We start from the raw sequence: 26,005 nt of genomic DNA, 5'->3' as shown, positions 1-26,005 counted from the left end.
TGGTCCCAGACCTAGAAAGTGATAGCTCTTTACCCCATTTACCTGGGTATTCCCAGAGTACCTGAGCCCCCTGCTGCCTTTAGGATGCATCCAGGTCTCTCCTCTTGTCCAATGGCCATTTTTAATATAGTTTTACTCTCCGGTGTTTTCTTCCACAGTCAGATTGACCTGCTGGCCAGTCACATGCAAAGATTAACTGATGGAAATGCAGAAATAGTGAGCAGGTACAGAGGTAACAGTGTACATTGTCCTGTTATAATGCACTGCCTGCCAATAGCTCTGTTCCCACAAGCAAAGCTCCGATCCTCCATGATTCTTACTTTGATGATAGAGTCCTTGGCTCACTGGCAACTAGGAGCTCTGAGTTGCGTAGAGGCGAAGGGCAGAGCTCTTGTTTGTGGATTTAGAACTATCAGCAAGGCAGCACTCAGCTCTTGGTCTGTGGGTTTTACTGGGTAGGATTATGTTAAGATACCATTTAGGGCCACCCAGCAGCTGCGTTACTAACATTGTGATGTCACCATTGTATTCTCTGGGACTGCAAAGTGGAATCTAAATGACATTGATAGCGACAAGAAGTGGCTGTACAATGCTTGTTGTCACACGGCCAGACTTAGGGCATTCATCTGTATCTGAAAGCACGGTTTACTTAGTGATTACAGAGAGCCTGGCAGAGTTTAGTTCAGGAAGTAATTACGGATGCAGTCAGAATTTCATAATCAAAGTTGGAGCCCCACTTTAAATTCCAAATCAGGCACTCTTGTATGCTAATACTAGAATACACTAGGAAATTGTAATTTTTCTCTATCCCCAAAACCTGAATAATTTTCTGTGCAGTTCCTCTGTGACATTGATTGCCCAGTTGTGAAGCAAAAATGGAAGAGATTAGAGGAGCCAAGCCTCCAGTGGTTGTTGGTATTTGCATTTTCAAGAACCTGAGATCAGGGGCGTAACTAGAAATCAGTTCTTTCCTGCTCATCCTAATCCCCAGGAGCACAAAGCTATATGCCTGTAGATTGGGAGACATTCACATTTTATCATGTACAGCCTACGTAATGTGAAGCACTGATTCATAAGTAGAAGAGGACCTGTAAATATTAGACACTCAAATCACACACGAGCCTCTACTATATGTACAGTATATGTTGCTGTTTAACTGCATAAATCCTTTTACTTGCAGACAGTAGCCTTTTTCTACTTGTTCTTTCTATAATGATTATACTTTTGTTGGTGGCTTCTTTAGCAGACACCAGCTATGGTTCTAGTTATACCCTTTGCCAGGGCAGCCATCAGAAATTTTGGGGCACCTTACACAGCTTTAGGCCTGGGCCCCCCGGGGCCTAACCATCAACATTCCCCAGGGCCCGTCCACTGGCCGTCCCACCAATTCCACCCACTGGCTATCCCACTGAGTTCTTCAGTGTGGTGTGATACATGAATCAATCAATATAACAACTCTTGACTGACAAAAGCACAGTAACAATAGGGCGGCACAGTGGTGTAGTGGTTAGCACTCTCACCTAGCAGTAAAAAGGGTGGCTGGTTCAAATCCCAACCACAACACTACCTGCCTGGAGTTTGCATGTTCTCCCTGTGCCTGAGTGGGTTTCCTCCAGGTACTCTGGTTTCCTCCCACACTCCAAAGACATGCTGGTAGGTTAATTGGCTTCAGTCCAAAAAAAATTGGTCCTAGTATATGAATGGGGACCTTGGATTGTGGGCTCCTTGAGGGTAGGGACCAATGTGAGTGTGCAATCTACATGGATAGGGACAATTGTAGACACTCACTCAGGTTGAACTGGATGGACTGGTGTCTTTATTCAACCTTACTAACTATGTAACTACCTTTATCCCCATCCACAGGCAGCATCCTGGAGAGGGTTGGGTGATGCTGGGTGTGGATGGGGATACATTGTGGAGAGAGGGATGGGTGATGCTGGGTGGAGATGAAGATGAGGGAGTTGCATTGTGAAAATGGATGAGGGTGACTCTGGGTGGTGATGAGAGTTACATAATGAATGTAACTCTCGTCTCCACCCAGAGTCATCCTCATCCATTCTTACAATGCAACTCCATCACTTTTATCCCCATCTTGGCATCTCCATCAGCTTGGCAGCCTCAGGTGTCCCATCCAAGGAGAAGGATTAAAGTCCAAATATAAAGCACAGGGGTCAGTGGCTTCACTAGGGTTTATGTCACCTGCTGCGGCAAAACATGGTGTCGCCATTAATTCCTAATGGCTCAGTCCCCAGGAACAGGCCCCCTTACCAGACCCAGCAAAAATGCAGCAGTGATCCCTCCGGCTGGACGTTTGCTCACTCTGGGTTGCCCAGGCAGACTCTGGTCAGTAGTGTAGCATGTCTGTATAATGGTAGTGGCTCAGGCTTTCTCTAATGGCAATGGTACATCGTGGTTCCCTCTCTGATGGCAATGGTACATCGTGGCTTCCTCTCTGATGACAATGATACAGCGTGGCTTCCTCTTTGATGGCAATGGTACAGCGTGGCTCCCTCTCTGATGGCAATGGTACAGCGTGGCTCCCTCTCTGATGGCAATGGTACAGCGTGGCTCTCTCTCTCTGATGGCAATGGTATAGCATAGCTCCCTCTCTGGCTTCCCCAGCACAGTCCTCTCTTTTTCCTGTGTCCTGTAGCAATAACTCCCTCAGCTTCTTCCTGGGATCCAGACTCTCTCTCTTCCTCAGCAGTGCATGCTGGGGGCTGAAATATGCTGCCTGTGCACAACAATAGGGCAGTCAATCTTCTGGGACTACATGTCCCATGATGCTCCCTTAGACTCTAGTCTCTTCTGATTGGCTCTGGTGTGGCCAATGGGGAGAGAAACAGCATGGGCAACAAGATAAGTGGGGAATCAGGTTGAGAGCCACTCTCTCTTCTCCACTGCTGACAGGAGAAAGGAGGGAGCCTGCAGCTCCCTTCTCTCTCTTGTCACAGTGCTGCTTGTGTTTACTGGGCAGACAGCTGAGGAAAAGAGCCTGCTTTGCTGGTGGAGGGGAGGGGGGGTTGCTGCTAGTGAAAGGCAGAGGTGGCTCAGACTACTAAGCTCCCTTCTCTATAGTGAGGCCTCTCTCTCCTTCTCTATAGCGGGTGCCGCGTGGGCCTGGCAGTTTAATTTCATGTGTTGCCGAAGGAGGAGCAAGCCTGGCCAGTGCATGACAGTTTCATTTCATGTGTTGCTGAAGGAGGAGCGGGTCCAGGTGGATTATGACAGTTTAATTTCATGTGTTGCTGAAGAAGGAGCGGGTCCGGCTAGCTGAGACCCTTGGGACGCTGGGGCCCCTTACAGGAGTACTGCCTGTACCCCCCTGGCGGCTCTGCCCTTTGCTGTATTGAGCTGCCACTTTACATTCCAAGCAAGCAGCTCTTGGCTATTTGTTCTGTAGAGATTATGCTGTTGCTGTGAAATTCTACTATAGAAACCTGGCATCTAATCTCTTTTTTTTTCCATAAAGTTCAGATTAACCTCCCTGGCGGTAATCCCGAGTCTGGCTCGGGGTAGGAATATACTGATAGGAGCGGTAACCCCGAGCCAGACTCGGGATGGCTTCGCTCGATGCAGGGGATGACGCAGGGAGAGCTACTCACCTTTTCCCCTGGATCCAGCGATGTCCGCCGCGCTGTGTGATCGAGCTGTCCTGTGCTCGATTCACAGTGCCGAATGCCGCCGAGCTCCGTTCCCTGCGGCGTTACGGCGCATGGAAGCGGAGAACGGCGGCAAATTCAAAAAAGTAAAAACACACAAAGCACACACAGCACTGTAATCTTACAGATTACAGTGCTGTATTAAAAAATACACACCCCCTTTGTTCCTAGTGGTCTGTGCAGTGCCCTGCATGCACTTTTATATTATAAATACTGTTTTTTACTGCCTGGAATTTGGAGATTGTCCATAGCAACCAAAAAGTGTCCATTTTTCAGTGTTTTAGGATTTGATTACATTATTGAATAATTTTTATTATTCTTAATTATATTATAAACTTTATCATACCCAGGATGTCTGCTAGACTCTGGTTTGAACAGATTTAAGAGCGTTATTCCTAAGAATTACAGGACTACAAAATAAAAGCCAGATTTCCGTGCAAAATAATTGTACCGCTTTCAGCACCTAATTCCAGACTGAATCATACCGCCAAGGAGGTTAAGGGATTAGCCTCTATACTAAGTTTAAGTGTCTAATCTTACACTTGATAACCAGGTTTCCCAATTCCCAAGATCCTGGTAACTTTATATAATGGGCTACAAACAATCTCTGGTACAAAACAGTTGAAGACAAATTTTGTCCAGTATGTAACCTCAGAGCATAACATGATCTTTGTCTACAGTACAAGGTATGGTCTCAGAAGGTGGACAATGTATACTACAATCATTATTACTTAAAGGGGTTGTAAAGTCAGAAGGTTTTTTATCTTAATGCATTCTATGCATTAAGATAAAGAACCTTCTGTATGCAGCAGCCCCTCTCAGCCCCCCTAATACTTACCTGTGCCCCCCATCTCTGTCCAGCGATGTCCACGAGTGTATCGACCCTCCGGGACTCTCCCTCCTGGCTGAGACACAGCAGCGACACCATTGGCTGCTGTCAATCAAAGTCAGCTAGCCAATCAGAGCAGGGCCAAACCAAACTGAACAGACACACAGAGCGGCAGCTCGGCTTGGGTGCCCCCATAGGAAGCTGCTTGCTGTGGGGCACTCAACAGGAGGGAGGGGCCAGGAGCACCGAAGAGGCACCCGAGAAGAGGAGGATCTGGGCTGCTCTGTGCAAAACCACTACATAGAAGAGGTCATTAGAACTTGTTTGTTATTTTCATAGCAAAAAAAAGAGACTTCACAATCACTTTAAGGCACACATCATTCATGTAATTGGTGATCATACTATATAAAGAAGTCTTATTGTTGACTGAATTGATAAAAATTGTTGTTTTCTGTGTTCATGCTCTGTATATACACCAGTCAGCCATACTTTTATGACCACCCACCTAATATTTAGAAAATACCCCTTTTGCTGCCAGAACATCCCCTTCTACGGCCAAAGCAGCCCCGACCCATCAAGGCATGGATGCCACTAGACCTCTGAAAGTATTCTGTGGTATCTGGAACCAAGCCCAATCCTTTAAATACTGTAAGTTTTAAAGTGGATCCTCCGTTGATCAGACTTGTTTTTCCATCACATCTCATAGTTGCTCAATTGGATTGAGATCTGGAAAATTTGGAGGTCAAGTCAACACCTCAAATTTGTTCTTGTATTCCTCAAACCATCCTTGACCCATTTTTGCAGTGTGGCAGGGCACATTATCCTACTGAAAGTGACTACTGCCATCAATGAAAACCATTTCCATGAAGGGTGTACTTGGTCACCAACAATGTTTAGGCAGGGGGTACGTGTCAAGTGACATCCACATGAATGGCAGGACTCAGGGTTTCCCAACAGAAAATATTACCGAAAGCATCACACTACCTCTGCCGGCTTTGGCTTCTATAGTGCATCCTTGTACCATCTATTCCCTAGGTAAGCAACGCACACGCACCCTGCCATCCATATGATGTAAAAGAGAATGTGATTCATTAGACCAGGCCACCCTTTTCAATGCTCTGTAGTCCAGTTCTGATGCTCATGTGCCCATTGTAGACACTTTTGGCTGTGAACACAGGTTAGCATGGGAACCATGGCCAGGTCTGTGGCTACGCAGCTCCATACACAGCAAACTGTGATGCTGATTATATAATGTTACTCTTTTGATAAACTCGTGCTTAGAATGTACTTTGGTATATGAAAGTCTATACTGATAAAATTTCACTTCCGTTTGTCTATCTTTTGTCATCAAGGGAAAACTTATCATTTTTCTGTAACTGTTTTATTTCAGATAATTTTGACATTTGTGACTATAATTATAAATGAATGTCCTAGGGTTGAACTTTATTCTTTCCATTATCTCCTAGCAAAATGGAAAAGGCAGATTCAGATCACATTTTATTTACATGCTACGTACTCCTACTGAAAACTGAGCAGATACCTATACCCACAGTCATAAGAAAAACACAGGCTTTGGGTGGAAAATATTAAGTAGGGCTCCACATATCTTATAGAAAAATTACACAGGATAGGATGGAATTATGAGAAGGTAGTTATGGAGCTTATGGTTTATGATCCAAAACTTTATTTGAAATACTCGAAATATAATCTAAAAAGACAGTGCAGATAACTTGCCAAAGTTTTAAAGGCTGTTCACTTTGCAAACTGGATCATAGTAAATAAGGAGAAGCTGTGCTCACTTTTAATAACCAATTATGTGATATTTACAATCATATGTTTTTTTTTTTATTCAACTTTCTCGTAATTGGATGTTCTAGACAAATACAGGTTTAACCTATTTATCCACTTTCAATTTGCAAAGTGAACTTTTTTTCCAAAATAGATATTACACCCCTCCAGGTTGGTCCACCTTGTACTTGCTCCCTAATCGTCACCAGAGGGAGGTGCTGGTCCAGAGCCTTGTGGAGCTGCAATTATGTTTTTATCTGAGGATTGTTACAATAAAACTTCTGGATCTTCTATATAGTAGTGTGCGGTCATTCAATTCTTTACCGCAAAATTAACTTTGATAAATTAATATCTTGTATTCCATTATCAAATTAATATCAGAATATTGAGTATGGTTTACATCGGACCAGTCAGAATATAGCAAAAACAAATAGTGGCAGAATATTGTAGTGCACTAATCATTGATCACTGAAGAAACATAGTGAGTCAATGAGATGGGAGATGGAGCAAACAGGAGGTTGGGAGAGTTTTCAGACTTCACTGTCTAAATGTTTGTTCAAACCAGTAACAACATCTTCTACACATCTAGGAGAATCACATAATCATTGCAAGTCATAATGTTTAGTATGTTTAATTATTTAAATTCATATGCTGTTTGGTCAGTTCAGCAGAAAAGACAAAACCATGGATCAAGCCATTATTTGTCATTTGTCTTTCATCGAAAGCTACAGTACCCAAAGAATCATCCAAAACACTTTGGGGTGTTGAACCACTGATCCCCCTCCGAGTGCTGTAGTACCTTCCGCTGACCCCATGTCACTGCAAGACACACTAGTGACTGAAAGGGTTGGTGAAAGGAACAACAGCACTAGGTGGGGAACCAGGAATTTGACATGTCCAGAAGACTGTGGGATGAAGAGGATTCTCTGGACTCCAGAGATCCTAATGCCGTGTACACACGATTGGACTTTTTGACAGACTTGGTCCGACGGACTATCCAACCGACTTTGCAGCAGAGGTCTTTCAAATGAACGGACTTGCTGACACACAATCACTCCAAAAGTCCAACGGATTCTAACATGATGACGTACGACCGGACTAGAATAAGGAAGTTCATAGCCAGCAGCAATAGCTGCCCTAGCATCGGTTTTAGTCCGTTGGATCAGCACACAGATGACCGGATTTTCCGACCGGACTCGAGTCCGTTGGAAAGATTTGAAACATGTTTTATTTCTAGGTCCATCAGACTTTTGGGAAAGAAAAGTCCACTGGAGCCCACACCCGATCGAATTGGACAATGGATTCCGGTCCGCCGAAAAGTCTGATCGTGTGTATGCGGCATAAAGAAAGCACAGATAGGCTCTGTGGGTGGTGGGACAGTTTTTTTTTTCTTTACAGAGGAATATTTTAATCTACATTTTCATTTAGTGACATTGTCACTTTAAAAAGCCTATAGGATCAGATTCTCCTCTCCTGAACATACGGGATATATTTAAGGGAGTACAACCTGAGTTGGGACTTGAAATTCATCCCTTCTGTTTTGTACTTAGAAATAATGAAATTAGTTAAAAAACATTTTCTTGTGTTTGTTAGTGAGAACTGCATTTCAATATCTAATGTAGGACAGATAACATGGAAGAGTGTTAGTGGGATCTTATAAAAAAATACTGTGATAGAGTAGCCCAGGGTTCACTAAATGGCCAGACCGTGGCTGTGCCAATAATATATGCCTGGGTGTTCTCTCTCTCTGTCTGCCACTATCATCTTCAAGGGAGCAGGAGGTGCTGCATATCGGGACAGAGGCGGGGATTCAGTAATCACCCACTTGTTAATGTAATAAATTGGTCAGCTCCCACCCATTGTCCCAAATTGCAGCACCTCTTGCTTCAGCCCACATTGAGGATGCAGTGGCCGGGCAATAGACCAGGGAGGGAGCGAACACCCAGCTGCTGCACCTCTGCCCTAGTAGGACTGTGCAGGTGAGGCTAAATGATCAAAGGGGGACTATGATGTAAAAGTGAAAACCACAAAATGCCTTACACCAAAAAGCTATATATGACATAAATATGACCTCAAATAATAAATATAAATACAGCAATCGGTTGATGATGTGAACTACTGAGCAGAGATTTCTGGAATCCAGTCCAGCTCTTCACCTGTCAGCTGGCCACACACTGATCCAGACACTGTAGATGCTCCTCTGTCCTTTCCTTGTGACTGTGTTGTGTGTTGAGTCAGCTCTTTCACATTTTATTTTGTGAGTATATAAAATTTTGTTTTTAATAAAGCTCTATGATCTTTTTACTACACCAAATGTTTGTGCTGTTTTCTCCCTTACCTTGCTTTTTTGAAAGGGGGACTGTCATGTGAAAGGGGTCTGCAATGTAAAGGGGGACTGTGGACACTGATGTAAAGGGGGAGCCTTGATGTTAGGGGGGTTGTGATGTGATGGAGGGCTAAAGACAGTGATGTACAGGGGGGACTGTGATGTAAAAGGGGGCTGCGATGTGTTGTAGCGCATACATGAGATTCGGACCTCTGTCAGAAGAAAATTTTACAAACTGGACCTCGTGAATTTTATTTCAAGACCCCTGGAGTAGGCAGTCTGCCATAAACTGTTTCTCAGTAGGTGTGAAATCAGTTATAGATTTTGTGGGTTGAGGGAAAGAACTCATAAGAGTGGGAGAAAACTCATAAATGTAGTGCTGGCCATATAGGTGGCAATTTAACTTCTTCAAGTGGACGTTGGATTGCTAACACGATGAAGAAAAACAACCATGTCTACTATAATCATATAAATATACATAGATAGCTTGGAGGTAGTAGATCAGTTTAATTATTTTTTTCAATCCAAAGTTGGTTGATTGTGATTAAAATTCCTTGAAAACTGCTGTGCGTGTTGAGTATTTAAACTGAACACAAGGCAGGAATTAAAACACTGTTGAATGCAGTTATACTTTCATTAATTAGCATGAGATCTGAGTTTGTGACCATGTAGAGTTTGACCCCAAAGCTGAATGGGCAAACTAAAATCACTTGCCCAACCACCGAACTGTTGGCTGTTGCAGCGGAATGTCATTAATTTAGTAGTGGTATCACTACCACACTAAATGAATGACTTCCTGCTCCTTGGTTGATAAGACACACAATTATTTGTTATGTTGCTTTGTAACAGCCAATGACACTGTGGAAAAAAAATGATGTTAAAGTCCCCTAAAAATCCAATCTTAAAATGGGGTCTAGTATGGATTTTTGAGTTAACCCAAGCAAAAAAAAAAAAAAACATTTAAAAAATGTGTCTCCCCAAAACCCATTTCAAAACTTTTTCCAAGTATGCAGCCTGACTGCATGTTTACTTTCAGGTGCCAACTGGCAGAGTAGTAAATAAAATACTTATTCGTGTTGGGGGGTGCAGGTATCTGGGGGGCCCCCTTATTTATTCAAGACTCCTCCTCCCACTAAGCCCTTGTACACACGGTTGGAGATTCCGACGGAATGTTTCCTATCGGACCGTCTTGTCGAATATTCCGACTGTATGTGGTCTGCATCGGACTGTTTCCGTCGGAATATCTGACGGAGCAACTTTTCCAACTTGCCGGTAAAATTTTCTGACAAAATGCTCCGATCGGACATACTCCGATCATGTGTAGCCTACTCCGACGGACAAAGTGCCACGCATGCTCAGATCAAATTCCTAGACCAAAGCTATTGACTACTAGCCTGAACGTAGTCCCGTCCTAACGAAATAACGTAATCACGTTATGTACAATCGGATTTTCCGACAACTTAGTCCAACCGTGTGTATGCAACATCACTTCCGGACCTCTTCCGGAATTAATCCGTCGGAATTACTCAGACGGATTTGGTTGTCGGAATCTCCGACCGTGTGTACAAGGGCTAAGGGGAAGAAAGGAAGAGGCCCTTTCCTGGCTAGCCAGGCTACATGCTCGGATACGTATCTGGTAGGGAAATATACAGAATTAAGTGGCCAGGAAATGTTGTTTTGTGGCGTGTTAGTTATTTTTCTTTGTAAATATCACTTTTCCTTTATTACATTGTGCAGATGTGCTAGTTCACCTCCAAGCATGTTATTTAAAGGAATTGTATATGTTTAAAGTTGCTATTTAAGCTTTTTTTAAAGAGATACTCCCAGCTGAAAGGTTATTTTGCATTTATATATCAGTGCCCATCCTACCCTGCCTTTTATTTCCCAAAACTTGCCAATTAGCCATGAAAGAGGCCAGAAAAAATTTAAATATTCCGCTTCCAGACTTTAATGAGGTTCATTGGCAGTTCAGGATTCATAGACTTTCCAAATGTTCGGTGAACATCCATAAAACTGAACTTTGCTTGATTTGCGCAATCCTATTCAATAATATAAATATATTAAAATAAATATATGTAATATATTTAAACATATTTTTTCAATTTGCTTAATACAAGTACCTGAATTAGACTTAATATCAGCCTCTTGTCCTTCCCTGTGCATTAGAATCCAGACTGGTCAAGGGAGAGTCAGTGCTAAGAATCAACCAGGTGTGCCATCTAGTCACAGACAGGAGGTAGGAAGGTGACTGAGCTATACTTCTTTAACTGCAGTAAAGTGCATTAATCTGTTTACTTTGAGTTCAACTTCATGACTAAGCCACCCATGTCAGTTATATTTCTTAAAAAGAAAGAAACTTCCACATAAAAAAAAAACAATGCAAGTGTAGCACCCTCCTTGTTAGGCTGTTAGGTAAATTTAGTTTTTGGCTCCACTGTAGTGAGTGGAGTGATTGTTGATTGGTTAGGTCTGATCAGGATTCCTGAGCTGAGCATTTGATTGCTTCCGCCTGCTTCTGGAAGGGGACTGGGAAGGTGAAACATGTGCAGAAAGCCTGATAAAATTATTTTTTTCTGGTCATTGAGTGAGCCAGAGAAACGAAAGATTGCTGCTCGGGCCTCAGCAGTTGTTGAGCTGAGGGCCTGAAAAGAATTGACAAGAAAGTACCCTTGCTGAAGGGCACTGTAGTCCTAGAGTGAAAGAGGCATCCTTTTCTCCTCCACAGAGGATTTGCCTTAGGATACTGGGTGCCGAACAGCTCTTGGGACACTGTGTGTAAATACTTCACTGGAACTGAAAGTTAAGCAAGTGCTAGAGGGGACCATTTGCCAGAGGTTGCTTTATGAACTGCTGTTGTAGCCCAGTCCATACACTGCTAACCCTAGAAAAGCTGCTCTTGGGAGGACTAGAGGGAAGTTCATCCTTCTACTTTGATTACTGATCATTTGAAAGTATGTTGTGACCCTAAACCGTTCTCCTGTTAAAATTCTTCAGTAATAAAATCTAAAAAGACATCCCCCAGACTGAGACTTAATTGTCAGTGTGCGTGGGACTGTGCTGGCATAGGCAATAACTTTGTTTTAACACTGTGAGTAGTGAGATAACGGACAGGCAGTCCTCCATGTTGTTTAATTATGCAACTAGCAAGGTGTAAAGGGCAGTTTCTTAGTTTTGTTTTAAGTTGTATAGCACTGCCCCCTTGGAGGTTACTTGGTAATGCATGTTTTCCTGTGCAGTCATGGCCCTGTGAACTCTCCAACCCCTCTCACACTCTAGGTTCAGACATGTTGTGTATACCTTTAAATGACACACAAACAGAAAGCAAGTAGTTTCAATTCTCTGATTTTTACTTACTCAAGAAGAGAGGTTTAAATGAAGGATTAGTCAGCCAAGTCCTGGTTACAACCAAGACTAGGTTGAAATAATGCTTGCAGCAATAAAAGATAGCAATGACAAGTGAATGATAACAATATACACAATCACAGTTGGATACCTTGAGAAAGCTATTGGTGGGTATAAGGAAATGTTTCTGCTTTAAAGAAGAACCCTGGGCCGGCCTATAACACTTTTAATCCTAATGAGAGACAACGTACTATAGTTACCAGTAAAGTGTTCCCTTTAAGAGCAATGAACAGCAATGTTCTAAAAGCTAGGCCTTGCACTATCTTCATCGGCAAGTTGGTGCTCATAGAACAAAGATTCCTTACTGTAGCAAAGTGATTATGAACAGGGTAGATAGCTGGTCCTGTCTTATAGCAATTTTATTTGTAATACAAGTGAATGTTGTGTGTGCACAGTGTTCAGAGTGTAGTACTTATGAAAGGCAATGGGATCTGTGGGCAAAGGCCCCCTCACTATTCCTGATAGACCTCGGCAGCCTACCGGAGGAACAATCAAACAATTCTTCTTACTGCAGATGGGCAGAGATGGTGATCAGTCTGCTGTCTCAGTGAACCGGCCGGTTCCACGGTGTTCCTTCTGCATGCAGGCAACATCTGGACTCTATGGGGCTGGAGCTGTAGGTGGTATACCCCATGTGGTAGGCAGCGATCTAATCACACAGCGGCGAGATGGTGATCAAACAATGGGATCCAGGAAGCAGGAGAGCGCGAGCCTGGTCAGCAGATCGATTTATCATCTCTCCCACAATTCCCCGTGGAGCAGATGGTTTGCTGAGAGATGTAGTCCATTGTCAGTTCTGCAATTCAGCAATGCCTGTGCAGAAGACTACAGCTCCCACAATGCTTTCCTCTGTGCTCAGAAATATGATGTCAGTGATCTGAGCCCAGCACTAGAAGGACATAGGAGCAAGCTGGGACAATAGGAGGCAAGTTTGCAAAGTCAGATAACTGTAGTCTGATCCCGGCTACACTTATAAAAAATTATTTTTTTTAAATTATTATTAAAGGCTATATAAATCCTTTTAAGAAAAGTGGCTTAATTAAATTGTTTTAGATCTAGAAGGCCAAAAACTTCCATCAGTTTTGGGTTATGTGATCATTTATTCTATTTTTTTCTGTTTCCACTTTAATGTAGGTAATACTATCGTGTTTCCCCGATAGTAAGACACCCCCGATTGTAAGACGTATTGGGAGTTTCAGAGGGGTCGGCTAATATAAGCCGTACCCCGAAAGTAAGACATATGTCTTACTTTCGGGGAAACACGGGGTATTGCCGCCTCCAGTGGCGTACTAAGAGTGGGGCGGGGGGTGTGGGCCGCACCGGGTGCCACACCCTGGGGGGGTGCCAGGCCAGCGCCCTCCCCCTCCGACTGAAGAGACAGCGCCGTTCTGATCAGTCTCGGGCAGCGGCTGTCACTCACAGCTGAGCAGAGTGAAGCCGGCTCCCCCTCCTCTTGTATGGCTACACAGTGCTGTCCATGAAGGAGGAGGGGGAGGCGGCTTCACTGAAGCCGCCTCCCCCTCCTCCTCCTCCTCCATACACAGCACTGTGTAGCCATACAAGAGGAGGGGGAGGTGGCTTCACTCTGCTCGGCTGTGAGTGACAGCCGCTGCCCGAGACTGATCAGAACGGCGCGACGCAACCACAGAGAAGGGGATTATTGCGCCAGGTCCCGGATCACTGCCGACAGGTGTCACTGGCTCTGTGTCCTCCCGGTACAGGTCAGTGCTGGTCATACAGAGAGAGACCAAGGAGGGGGAGGGGGAGGGGGGGTGTGAAGAGATTCTCTGCAGCTCTTATTATGTAACCGCAAGATGCAGCTGAGGAGGACTACAAGTCCCAACATACCGGGCTGTGTGGGCTTACAGTTCTCCTCTGCTGAGCATAGCAGCTTTGTATGCTTGGACTTGTAGTCCTCCATAGTGCAGCCTTGCATGCTGGGACTTGTAGGCCTCCTCTGTAGTACAGTGCAGCCTTGCATGCTGGGACTTGTAGTCCTCTGTAATGCAGTGCAGCCTTGCTTGCTGGGACTTGTAGTCCTCTTCTGTAGCGCAGTGCAGCTCTGCATGCTGGGATTTTTTTCCAATATAAGACATACCCCGAAAGTAAGACATAGTGGGGCTTTTGGGGATAAAAAGAAAGTAAGACACTGTCTTACTTTCGGGGAAACACGGTATTTTGCTTGATTAAAAGTGAAAAATACAGTGTAAAGAATGTTTCACCTGAAAAGCTAATACTATCCTATGTAGAATATTCCTTTTAATAACATTAACATGGCCATGGAATTTAAAATGGGGTGGGGGCTCATGTTTGAAAATGAAAGGAAATCTTATTTAGAAGAAATAAATAGTTGACGGTAAATAAATCAGAAACTTAAGTCAGTTGTATACCTAAACATTTGAAGGAAAGAGCTTTCCAGACAAATGGTTAGGAGAGTTTATGACCATTTTCTTCTTGCTGGAATGAATTTATATACAGGATCTCTGATTTAGTATCAATAATGTTAAAATGAGAATGCTTTTGCAACATTAACATACAGTTGCAAAAATAATTATTTTATTTCCTGCAGATTTTGTAAGTTTGCCCACTTGCCCACTTACAAAGAAATGAAGGGTCTATAATTGTTATCATAGGTGTATTTTAAATCATAGAAACAGAATATCAACCAAAAATCCAGAAAAAACACATGATACAAATGTTCTAAGGTAAGATTTTTTTTGTTGGTTACCAGGTTTGCACACATCTCAGGAAGGATTTTGGTCCACTCATCTTTACAGTTCTTCTCTAACTGATTAAGGTTTCTAGGCCGTCTTTTGGCAATTCTAAGTTTTAGCTCCCTCCAAAAATTTTCTATAGGATTAAGGCCTAAAGACTGATCACTCCATGACCCTAATGTGCTTCTTCTTGAGTAACTTTTTTGTTGCCTTTGCGGTATGTTTTGGCTCATTGTCTTGCTGGAAGACCTATCCACGACCCATCTTCAGTGTTTTGGCTGAGGGAACAGCCCCGTTCCCTTATTATTATCTGTAATATTTATTGTGAGTAGGAAGCAACAATTTGCAAGTTTAAAAAAGGGATAGAATGTACCACTGATCCTAACTATGACTGATGGAAGTAATAACAAGGGTGAACCTGGAAGACCCGACAGGGACTATACAAAGTACTTAGCTGTCCCTTGCCTCACTCCAAGTATAAAATCTGACTTGATCCAGTTGAATCTCTACAGGCAGTAAGGATTTTAATATGTGACTTGGTGTTCTTAGCATGTAATTTCTTTACAACCTTTATCAAAAGCTTTGGCAAAAATGCTGTTTTGGCAAAAGCATGGTCTTTTCTCTCATAAGAAATCCACAGACATATCTGCCAAGAAGTTGGCAAAAAGATTGCCTATTTTGTCAAGAAAATGGACTGCAATTAATGGAGAAACGACTGTTAGTATACTGTATATTTGTCGATATATCTGGACTAGTTCTTTACATGAAAATGTATAACTAAACTGGGCAAAATATCACCTTTTTCATTTATTATAATCTCAACAGCAGGGATAAAAAAATATGAAGGAAACATAAATGTTGCTTTGTTTTATAGAGAATGTAAGGAAACAACTAGTAAATTGTAGGAGTCATGGTTGTACCCCATGACCATGTTCAGCATTAGTAGTTTTTGCTGTTGTCACCAAAAATGTCTTAACTGGTCCGACTTTGATCCTTCTTCAGCCCATTGAATATCACTGAAGTTGGATCAAAGTCGGAACGCCGTCTTAACTGATCCAACTTTGGCATGCGACTTGTGCTCTGAAGACCTTGAGGGGGAACCTCACGCCAAATTAAAAAGAAAAACGGTATGGGTTCCCTCTCCAAGACCATACCAGGCCCTTCAGTCTGGTATGGATTTTAAGGGGAACGAAAATGGCGTGGGGTCCCCCCAAAATCCCTTATCTGAGCACATAGCCTGGCAGATCAGAAAAGGGGATGGGGACGAACGAGCAAGCGCCCCCCCCCCCCTGAACTATACCAGGCCACATGTCCTCAACATGGGGGTTGGGTGCTTTATGGCAGGGGGGCCCTGCGACCCCCACCCAAAGCACTTTGTCCCCAAGTTGATGAGGACAATGGCCTCTACCTGACAACCCTGGCCGGTGGTTGTCTGGGTCTGCGGGCGGAGGGCTTATTGAAATCTGGAAGCCCCCTTTAACATGCCCTCAACATTGAGGGGTTGGTGCTTTTACCAAGGGGCCCCCAGATCCTGGCCCTCCACCCTATGTGAATGAGTATGGGGTACATTATACCCCTACCCATTCACCTAAAAAAAAGTGTCAAAAATAAAACACAGTAGTTTTTTAATGTAATTTATTAAGGCAGCTCCGGCATCTCTTACAATTTCTTCTCCCCTCTCTGGCTCTTCTCCCTCCTCCACTGATGTCTTCTGGCTCTGCAAGTTCTTCTCCCCTCTCCGGTTCTTCTCCCCTCTGCGGCTCTTCTGCCTCCTCCGCTTATGTCTTCTGCCTCTGTCGGTTCTTCTCCCCTCTCTGGTTCTTCTCCTCTCTCCGCTGATGTCTTCTAGCCCTCTCCGGTTTTTCTCCCTCTGTCCGCTGTCTTCTGCCTCTGCCGGGTCTCCTCTCTGCGCTGTCTTCTCCCTCTGTTCTTACTCTGTTCTTCCTCCGATGTTGACTCCATTCTCTCTCCTACTCTAATGCTGGGTGCATGGTGTGCCACTACTTATATTGGTATGGGGTGGGACCAACGGGTGACGTCATATGGATGCCCTGCCCCTTGTGATGCCACAGCCCCATCATTTCTTGGACGATGATGTCATAAGGGGCGGTGCCTCTAGATTACGTCACCCGGTGGCCCCACCCCATGCCAATATAAGTAGTGGCGCACCGTGCACCTAGCATTATTAGAGCGGGAGAGAGCGCTGAGTCAACATCGGAGGAATAACAGAGGCAGAATACAGTGCAGAGAGGAGACCCGGCAAAGGCAGAAGACAGCGGACAGAGGAAGAAGAACCTGAGAGGGCTAGAAGACATCAGTGGAGAGTGGAGAAGAATCGGAGAGGGGAGAAGAAATGGCGGAGGCAGAAGTCATCATCAGAGCAGGGAGAAGAGCCAGAGAGGGGAGAAGAAACCAGACGAGATCCCGGTGCTGCCTTAATAAATTACTTTAAAAACCTGTGTACTGTGTTTTTTATGACACTTTTTTGAGGTGAATGGGTAGGGGTACAATGTATTCCATACTCATTCACATAGGGTGGGGGCCAGGATCTGGGGGCCCTCTTTTTAAAAGCACCAATCCCCTATGTTGAGGGAATGTGGCCTGGTATGGTTCAGGAGAGGGAGGGGTGCTCACTCGTCCCCACCCCCTTTCCTGACCTGCCTGGCTGCGTGCTTGGATAAGGGTCTTGTATGGATTTTGAGGGGGACCCCATGGCATTTTTTCAGCGTAGAGGGTTCCCCTTAAATTCTATACCAGACCCTTCGGTCTAGTATGGACCGAAGGGTCTTGGAGGGGGAACCCATATAGTTTTTTTTGTTTTTTTTATTTGCCATGGAGTTTCCCCTAAAGATTCATACCAGACACAAAGTGCCTGGCATTGTCGGGATCAAAGTCGGATCCCCATTCATTGAAGTCGGACAGAACTCTTAAGTGGCCCTATGTTGTAACACTAAAACTTCCATTAACACTTATTCCTTTTCCTTGCTAAGGGCTCTTTCACACAGGTGGATCTGACTGCTCAGCGGGGGATCTCTCTGCTGATCCCCACTGAACAGGCGGATGACAGGTCCCTGTCAGCTCAGCTCATTCAGAGAGGACATGGACACAGCCTGCTTTCCTGATCAGATGTAAACGGACTGCCGATCAGCTTACATCCGACTGTCATCAGTCTGATCCAATCCACCAGACGACGGATGGGGAACTGATCCTCCTTGACGGATAGGATCAGATGTCGGTTGGATGTCAATGGACACATGTCCTTTGACATCCACCGCTCTATAGAGGAAATTAATGGTCCGATCGGGTCCACTTAAAAAACTTACAGGCAGACCAGATCAGTCTGCCCGTTTAAAAGGGGCCTTAACTGTTAATGGAACCGCTAAGATAATTAACTTATCCTAACCCATCACTTCACCTATGTTTTAACTCTTAAGTTTTATTCTAACACTAACACTTGTAAATGTAAATGTAATATTAACGTTTAGTGTAACACTTAGCATACCAAAACAAATTCCTTTATCTATTTATTCACCTTGCCCTGTGTCAGAAGCAGCTACACAGAATTGGCATACAGTGAAAGATACCAGCCATGTTGCCTGTAACAATAATGTATGGTTCAAGCAGTTGCACCATTCTTACTCTGCATTGTAATACCCCATCACGAATTGGCTTCCTCGTTGTAGAGTGGGGGGCTGTCTGGGTGGCATGAACACTTCCTATTGGCTCTCTAGTGGCAGAGTTCTTTCAGGGTCTAGAAAACTGCAGCGACCTGATGATGTCAAGAAAAGGCATATGGTCGTTGACGGGCACAAACAGTAGTGCTGGATCACCAGTCTTCAGAAGAGGTGCCAACAAGGATATGCGACTGTAACCCGAGTGAGTTAAAAACTGCTTTTACAACATTTTTTTCACACACATAACTGAAACATAGGAGCAAGGGTGTATGTGCAATTAATCACATAAGTAAGCTACAAAATTTGCTTATAGATGGCCTTTAAAGTGCTGAACCCTTAGGCCCCTTTCACACATGCTGATGGTATGTCCGTATTTCATCCATCCGTTTGCGGATGAAATACGGACATCCATTCATCCCTATGGGATAGCGGGTGTCTGCGGATGAGCATCCGCAGACACCCGCTATTGTCCGCCTCCGCAAATGTCCGATTCTGCAGACGGAGGAAAATCCTATTTTTCTGTCCGTCTGCAGAGCGGATCGGATGAACACGGACACACGGTCCGTGCTCGTCCGATCCCCATAGAGGAGAGCGGAGAGCTGACAGGGCGGTCCCCGCACAGTGTGCGGAGACCGCCCTGTCCGCAGCCGGCTCAGCGGGGACAACGGAGCGATCCCCGCTGAGCGAGCGGATCATCACGGGGCGGATCATTACTGATCCGCCCCGTGTGAAAGGGGCCTTATAGTTGTCAGATAAGCTAATATTATTATACTGATGTTTTTGTTTATTATATTGTCATTCCTTATTTAAGCTTCTCCCCCCTTTCTATTTCTTTGATTTTCTGCTCATTCATTGGACTACCCAGAGAATGTAAGTACATCTAAGACAGGATAAATTCTAACCATATTCTTACCTGGCCCTTTGGTCTTAAAGTGTATATCAGAGCACAACTAAAAAATAAAATATCTCAGCACATTTTTGCAATTCATGCACATTTTCCTATGTGTTATCACTCTAATGCCGCGTACACACGAGCGGACTGTATGGCATACTTAGTTCGTCATACAATCCGACGGACAGTCCGTCGTACTTTCTACTGAACGGACTTGACCACACACGGATGCACAAACAGTCCGTCGAAAGCTTGCGCGATGACGTTTACAGCACGTACGACGGGACTAGAAATAGGAAGTCCAAGACACAGCAAAGCACCCTTCCGCCGTGTAAATCCTTTCTGGGCATGCGCCATTCTTAGTCCGTCGAACTAGCATACTGACGACCGTACTGTCCGCTGAAGCCAAAGTAGGACGGACAAAATTTTGAAAAAAACAAAATACTTAGTACGCCGGACTGCACGCTGAAAAAGTCCGCTGAAGCCCACACACGAGCGGATTGTCCGCTGAAATGTGTTTCGACGGACTAAGTACGCCATACAGTCCGCTCGTGTGTACGCGGCATAAAAATGCAGCAAGTACAATAAATATGCATATTGAGTTGCTAGAAATCCAATGCCTTCGAAAAACGCAAGCAATGTTTTTAGCCCTGCCTAGTTCTCTCCTAGTGGACTCCAAAACACCTCCTCCTCATTTCCATACCATAGGTAGGAGGTATCCTGTAGTTCAGCAAGGGGGAACTCATGCTGATAAAACTGCTTAGAATTGTATTGCAGCAGAGTTAGTATTGTCAACCTAATGGGAAGTTACAGAATTTTTGGCAACTAAGCAGGAGATTTTCTTTACTTTCATTGGTATTAAATGTGCATGTATTGCAGAGATGTACTTCATTTTTTTTTTATGTGTCCAGGCAATAACTTGAAGCATTTGTCCTGTGAAATGAGCAGATGGAACAGCAATAAATGCTAATTTTGTATTAAAAAATCATTTGTTAATCATCTTTATGCCGGCAAAAAAAAAAAGGTATTCAGGTGAATATTGTAATATTATTGTGAAATGCTGCACATATTATTATTTAATAAATAGTTGCATGTTTGTAACTGTATACATTACTTACAAGTTCATTTTTGTTATTGATCCCTTTAGACAGATACAGAGGAGGTCTCACAAGCAGATAACCTTTCAATGGATCCGCAGCTAGAACGACAAGTTGAAACAATCCGTAACTTGGTGGATTCCTATATGGCTATTATAAACAAATCTATTAGAGATCTGATACCAAAGACACTGATGCACCTGATGATTAATAGTGTAAGTGATAGGTTGGAGAGATACTGCATTGTGGTCTGAACCTAATTACCCAACAATAAAGCTTAAGCTTTATGGCAATCAGACATAGAGTACAGCAATACTATCTTTGACTTTGATAAACACATTTAAGGAGAACGTGATGGCTGACTTGTTTTTAAAGATGAAATCTCCAGGGCTATCATCTTGTTTCTAGCAATCTAGTGGGTCACTAGGGTCCCGCAGGTATAGAACTTGCTCTGTTGTACGTTACATAGTCATGACTACTGCACTTTATAGGCTATGTTGTACTTTACATACTCCTGAATGTACCGCTTTGTTAGCTTCCCCATTACATTGCATAAAACTGACCAAGGTGTTTATTGTCTTAACTGCTGGTTGCTGTATACAGGCATACCCCACTTTTAAGTACACAATGGGGTTTATTTACTAAAGCTGGAAAGTGCAAAATCAGCCTCCCTTCTGCATAGACACCAATGAGCTTCTAACTCCAGATTGTTCAATAAAGCTTTGGTAATAAAACCTGGAAGCTCATTGGTTTCTATGTAGAAGTAAGCCTGATTTTGCACTTTCCAGCTTTAGTAAATAAACCCCATTGTGTACTTAAAAGTGGGGTATGTCTGTAGTCCACAACTATTTTAATGCAATTCTTCTTTAACTTAAGCCTAGTACACATTATTAGAAAATCAGATGAAAATATCCATATTCAGAATGATCATTCAATTTTATGTTCGTAAGTATACTACTTTCAAATGAAAATTTACGAATGGACATGTTTTTTCTTGTTAGTTACCAAAAATGCACAATAGTGTCCTTTAAAATCGAATGAACAAGACTGTGTATGATCTGAAACAAAATACTACCCAGAAGAAGATGGCAACGAAAATAGTTTTCCTAAACACTAAAGAATTATCCTATGGAGGATAATAAAAGATTTTTTCTAAAGAAATATAACCTGATATTTCTGTGATGAGTGTATAGCAGTATAAAGTTTACCAGTATACAAATTATCTATTGGACAACAAATAAACAGTTATGATTAATAGTTGTTTTTATTATTATTATTATTATTAATATTCATAATAATAATATTTTAGATTTTTACTCAATATCATTATTATTGTTATTGTTACTGTGACATCACTACCAATTCTACTCTGGAATGTGGCTATGGGCATGGGTTTTTGTACCACTAGCATTCTCGTTTTCAACATGGTGTGAACATTCGAGAAATAAAATTAATGATTGTTTGTCAGAGTTTCACATAATGTGTACTAGGCTTTAGGCTCAGACAAAGGCGGAGAATTATTAAAATGGAAGTACTTAAAATCTGGTGCAGCTGTGCATGGTAGCCAATCAGCTACTGACTTCAGCTTGTTCAATTAAGCTTTGACAATAAAACCTGGAAGCTGATCGGTTTCTATGCAGTGCTGCACCAGATTTTGCATGCTTCCGTTTTAGTAAATATCCCCTACGGTGTTAGCTTTCTGTCTATATTCTTTTTGCAGAAAAAGAATGTAATGAAAATTTTTAATTTTATAAAAATAATCTTTTGTGCTAAGGTTTATGTGTGTTTGGGAGACTCACTTGTGGCACAATAATTAAAATGACACTAATCTGGTCTGGTTAAAAACAAACAAAATCCTATTTAGATATGTATTCCCAACCCAAAAAATACCTTCTATTGCTTTCAGTCTCCACTCTCCACTAATTTCCTGATAGAGGATGGCTCTGGTCATTCTCCATGGTCCCACTGTATGTAAGAACAGCCACCCTCTTCTGCTCACTCCTGAAACTGATTTGTAAATATGGATTTGTAGTGTGCATAGAGCAGTGCCCATGGCCGCCCACAACTAATATGCACTGCTCTTTCCAGTTGAAAGGAGAATAAGAATATTGTTTATTATCACTTTACAGAATATTTTGTGGATTCAAGGACTGTGGCATATATTTGCAGAGTATACTGCAAGTAGGTTCAGAGTCCACCATTAACCATAGACTGACAGGAATGTACAGCACAGCCAGAACACCTACTGGTGACACTATAGTCCATAAGCAGTAATGGTGCAATCCTAGAGTATCCTAGCAGGTGTCTCCCAGTGGCCATCTGAGTTCACTGCTTAAGACAAGGAGCTCTTGGGACAGGATCCTGATCATATGCCCATGCCTCTTAATACCATCTATACGCCGATGACTCACAAATCTGTTTGTCTGCTCCTCACCTCACTCCTTCAGTCTCCTCCCGCATTACTAACTTGCTAACTGAAATAGCAGCATGGATGTCGGACCACTTCCTTAAACTAAATCTCTCTAAAACCAAGCTGGTAATATCCCCCTGCCCGTGCCCCCCTCCATGACTTTTCAATCAAAATCAATAATGCAACCATCAATACCTCCCCTCATGCCAGGGTACTAGGTGTAATCCTAGACTCTGACCTGTCCTTTCAGCCCTGAATCCAATCGATGTCAAAAACTTGTAGACTTCACCTCCGTAACATCTCTAAAATACGCCCCTTTTAAAAAAATGAAAACCACCAAGCTACACATTCACTCTCTTGTTATCTCTCATCTTGATTATTGCAACTCACTTGTCGTTGGCCTACCTCTCCATAGGCTATCCCCTCTTCAGTCTATCATGAATGCTTCTGCCAGACTTATCCACCTTACCAACCACTCAGTGTCTGCCACCCCTCTTCACCAATCCCTACACTGGCTCTCGATCGCCCAGTGAATTCAATTCAAAATACTAACCACAACATACAAAGCCATTCACAACTCAACCCCCGAGCTACATCACCAATCTTGCCTCCAAATATCACCCAAACTGTCCTCTACGCTCCTCTCAAGATCTCCTACTCTCAAGTTCCCTTGTCTCCTCCTCCGATGCTTGTCTGTAGGATTTCTCTAGAGCCTCTCCCATCCTCTGGAACTGGCTACCACTACCTGTCCTGCTATCCCCTACTCTAGCTTCCTTCAGGCAATCCCTGAAAACTCATCTCTTCAGGGAAGCCTATCACAACTCCAACTAATCTTTTACCACTTCCATCAGCTCATTCCCCACAGTTACAACCCTTTGTACCACCTGCCCCACCCTATTAGATTGTAAGCTCTTCTGAGGAGGGCCCTCTTAATCCTCTTGTATTTTATTGTATTGTAACCGTATTGTCTCCCTTTCATATTGTAAAGTGCTGTGTAAACGGTTGGCACTATATACATTCTGTATAATAATAATAATAATATTGTGACCACTGTGACAGGCACTCATAATGATCAGATGATTGGGAAGCCTGATTCCACCTTCTGACATTCAGAACCCCTTAAAGGGGTGACAGGAGCTGGCACTAAGGCGTTAATTAACCACCACCCGAGACAGGCTGCTGGGAGACTATTTTGTTCTTTCTGTATGTTTCTTGCCTGAATATTATGCTAGCTTGCTTGTTCTTAGTCCTGTCGAGCCTGCATTTCCTATTCCAGCCCTCCCCTGCTATTCCACCTGCCATCCTGACCCCTTGCCTGACCCTGGCTTGTCATACTTACCCTGGCTTGTTCCCATGGGATTGTTGTACCTAGGTAGCCTTTAGTTAGGAATTGGTTTAATTAGCATACATTAGACATGTGCATTTGTTTTCGTCTGAATTTCAGCTATTTTCGTTTTCATTTTGACAAACGATAACGAAAGCACAGAATCCGAAAAACGAAAGATCCGACATAAATAAATGCTTTATTTTCATTTTCGTTGTTACAACAGTTCGATATAGAATAGGAGATTCGACGTGACTCTGACAATAACAATCTGTGTCTATAGAACCTGTGGTCGAATGTGCCTAACCTTACCTCTATTAGTCCAAGATTATATAGAGAAAATATTCGACAGAGAAAAAAGATTTGACAGAAAGAAAAGATTCTGCAAGTTACTGTCCTAAAAAGTGTTTGGGGACCTGGGTCCTGCCCCAGGGGACATGTATCAATGCAAAAACAAGTTTTAAAAACTGCAGTTTTTTCTGGAGCAGTGATTTTAATAATGATTATAGTGAAACAATAAAAGTGTAATGTTCCTTTAAATATCATGCAGGGGGGGGGGGGGGTGTCTATAGTAAGCCTGTGAAGAGGCGCATGTTTCCCGTGCTTAGAACTCTCCCTGCACAAAGTGTCATTTATGCAGGAAAAAAAGTCCTTTAAAATCACTCGCAGCTATTATGAATTGTCGGCTCCGTAATACAGAGAACACTCATTGAAAGTCATTGATATAAATAAATAAATAAATAAATAAATAAAGCGTGGGGGTCCCCCAAATTCAATTACCAGGCCCTTCAGGTCTGGTATGGATATTAAGGGGAACCCCGCGTCAAATTAAAAAAAAAATTGACGTGGGGGTCCCCCTAAAAATCCATACCAGACCCTTTATCCGAGCAAGCAACCTGGCAGGCCGCAGGAAAAGAGGGGGGGACGAGAGAGCGGGGATTCCGGCGGCCTGACATTTGTTATATGCAGGGGGAAACACGGGCTTCCCCGTGACGTATGGGTGACCCCACCCCTCTCTGATGTAACGGTCACCCATACGTCACGGGGAAGCCCGGGTTTCCCCTTGCGTCAGAGGGGGCGGGGTCAGGTGACGGGTGGCCCCGCCCTCCGCATATAACAAATGACAGGCCGCCGGAATCCCCGCAGTGTCTCCTCCGGGGAGACAGAAGATGGATGGATTTGCTGCGCTGATTCAGGTGAGCCATCGCTGGACCCCGGAGAAATGATCATCCGTCGCTGGATAACAAGAGTGGATTACCACCGCTGGAATCTTTTTTTATTTTTTTTTATTTTTAATAAAGGAATTTTTCAAAAGTGTGTTTGTCTTATTTAACTATTTTTTACACTTTCTTTGTGAAATGGTAGGGTACCCCCTTACCATTTCAAACGGGGGGGGCTAGGATCTGGGGGTCCCCTTGTTAAAGGGGGCTTCCAGATTCTGATAAGCCCCCCGCCCGCAGACCCCCACAACCACCGGCCAGGGTTGTGGGGATGAGGCCCTTCTCTGCATCAACATGGGGACAATGTGCTTTGAGGGGCCACAGACCCCCAAAGCATCCTCCCAATGTTGAGGTCATGTGGCCTGGTACAGTTCAGGAGGGGGGGCACTCTCTCATCCCCCCTCCTTTCCTGTGGCCTGCCAGGTTGCGTGGTTGAATAAAGGGTCTGGTATGGATTTTTAGGGGGACCCCCGCGTCAATTTTTTTTTTAATTTGACGCGGGGTTCCCCTTAATATCCATACCAGACCTGAAGGGCCTGGTAATTGAATTTGGGGGACCCCCACGCTTTTTTGTTTATTTTTTATCAATGACTTTCAATGAGTGTTCACTGTATTACGGAGCTGACAATTCATAATAGCAGCGAGTGATTTTAAAGGACTTTTTTTC

The 26,005-nt window shown here is 43.5% G+C and overlaps 1 protein-coding gene across 1 annotated transcript in view; it reads left to right on the top strand.

Annotated features, from left to right (window-relative positions):
- DNM3 (dynamin 3) overlaps positions 1-26,005 on the top strand; it is a 514,556-nt gene that overhangs the window by 358,185 nt on the left and 130,366 nt on the right. The window contains exon 19 of the mRNA XM_077453003.1: positions 20,435-20,599. Coding sequence (XP_077309129.1) covers positions 20,435-20,599 — 165 coding nt within the window. The remainder of the gene's footprint in view (positions 1-20,434; positions 20,600-26,005) is intronic.

The sequence above is a fragment of the Lithobates pipiens genome, unplaced genomic scaffold (genome assembly GCF_037356315.1).
Source record: "Lithobates pipiens isolate NorthernLeopardFrog02 unplaced genomic scaffold, aLitPip1_a1.2 Scaffold_23, whole genome shotgun sequence".
Classification (NCBI taxonomy): Eukaryota; Metazoa; Chordata; class Amphibia; order Anura; family Ranidae; genus Lithobates; species Lithobates pipiens.
This window is presented reverse-complemented; position numbering and strand designations above follow the sequence as displayed.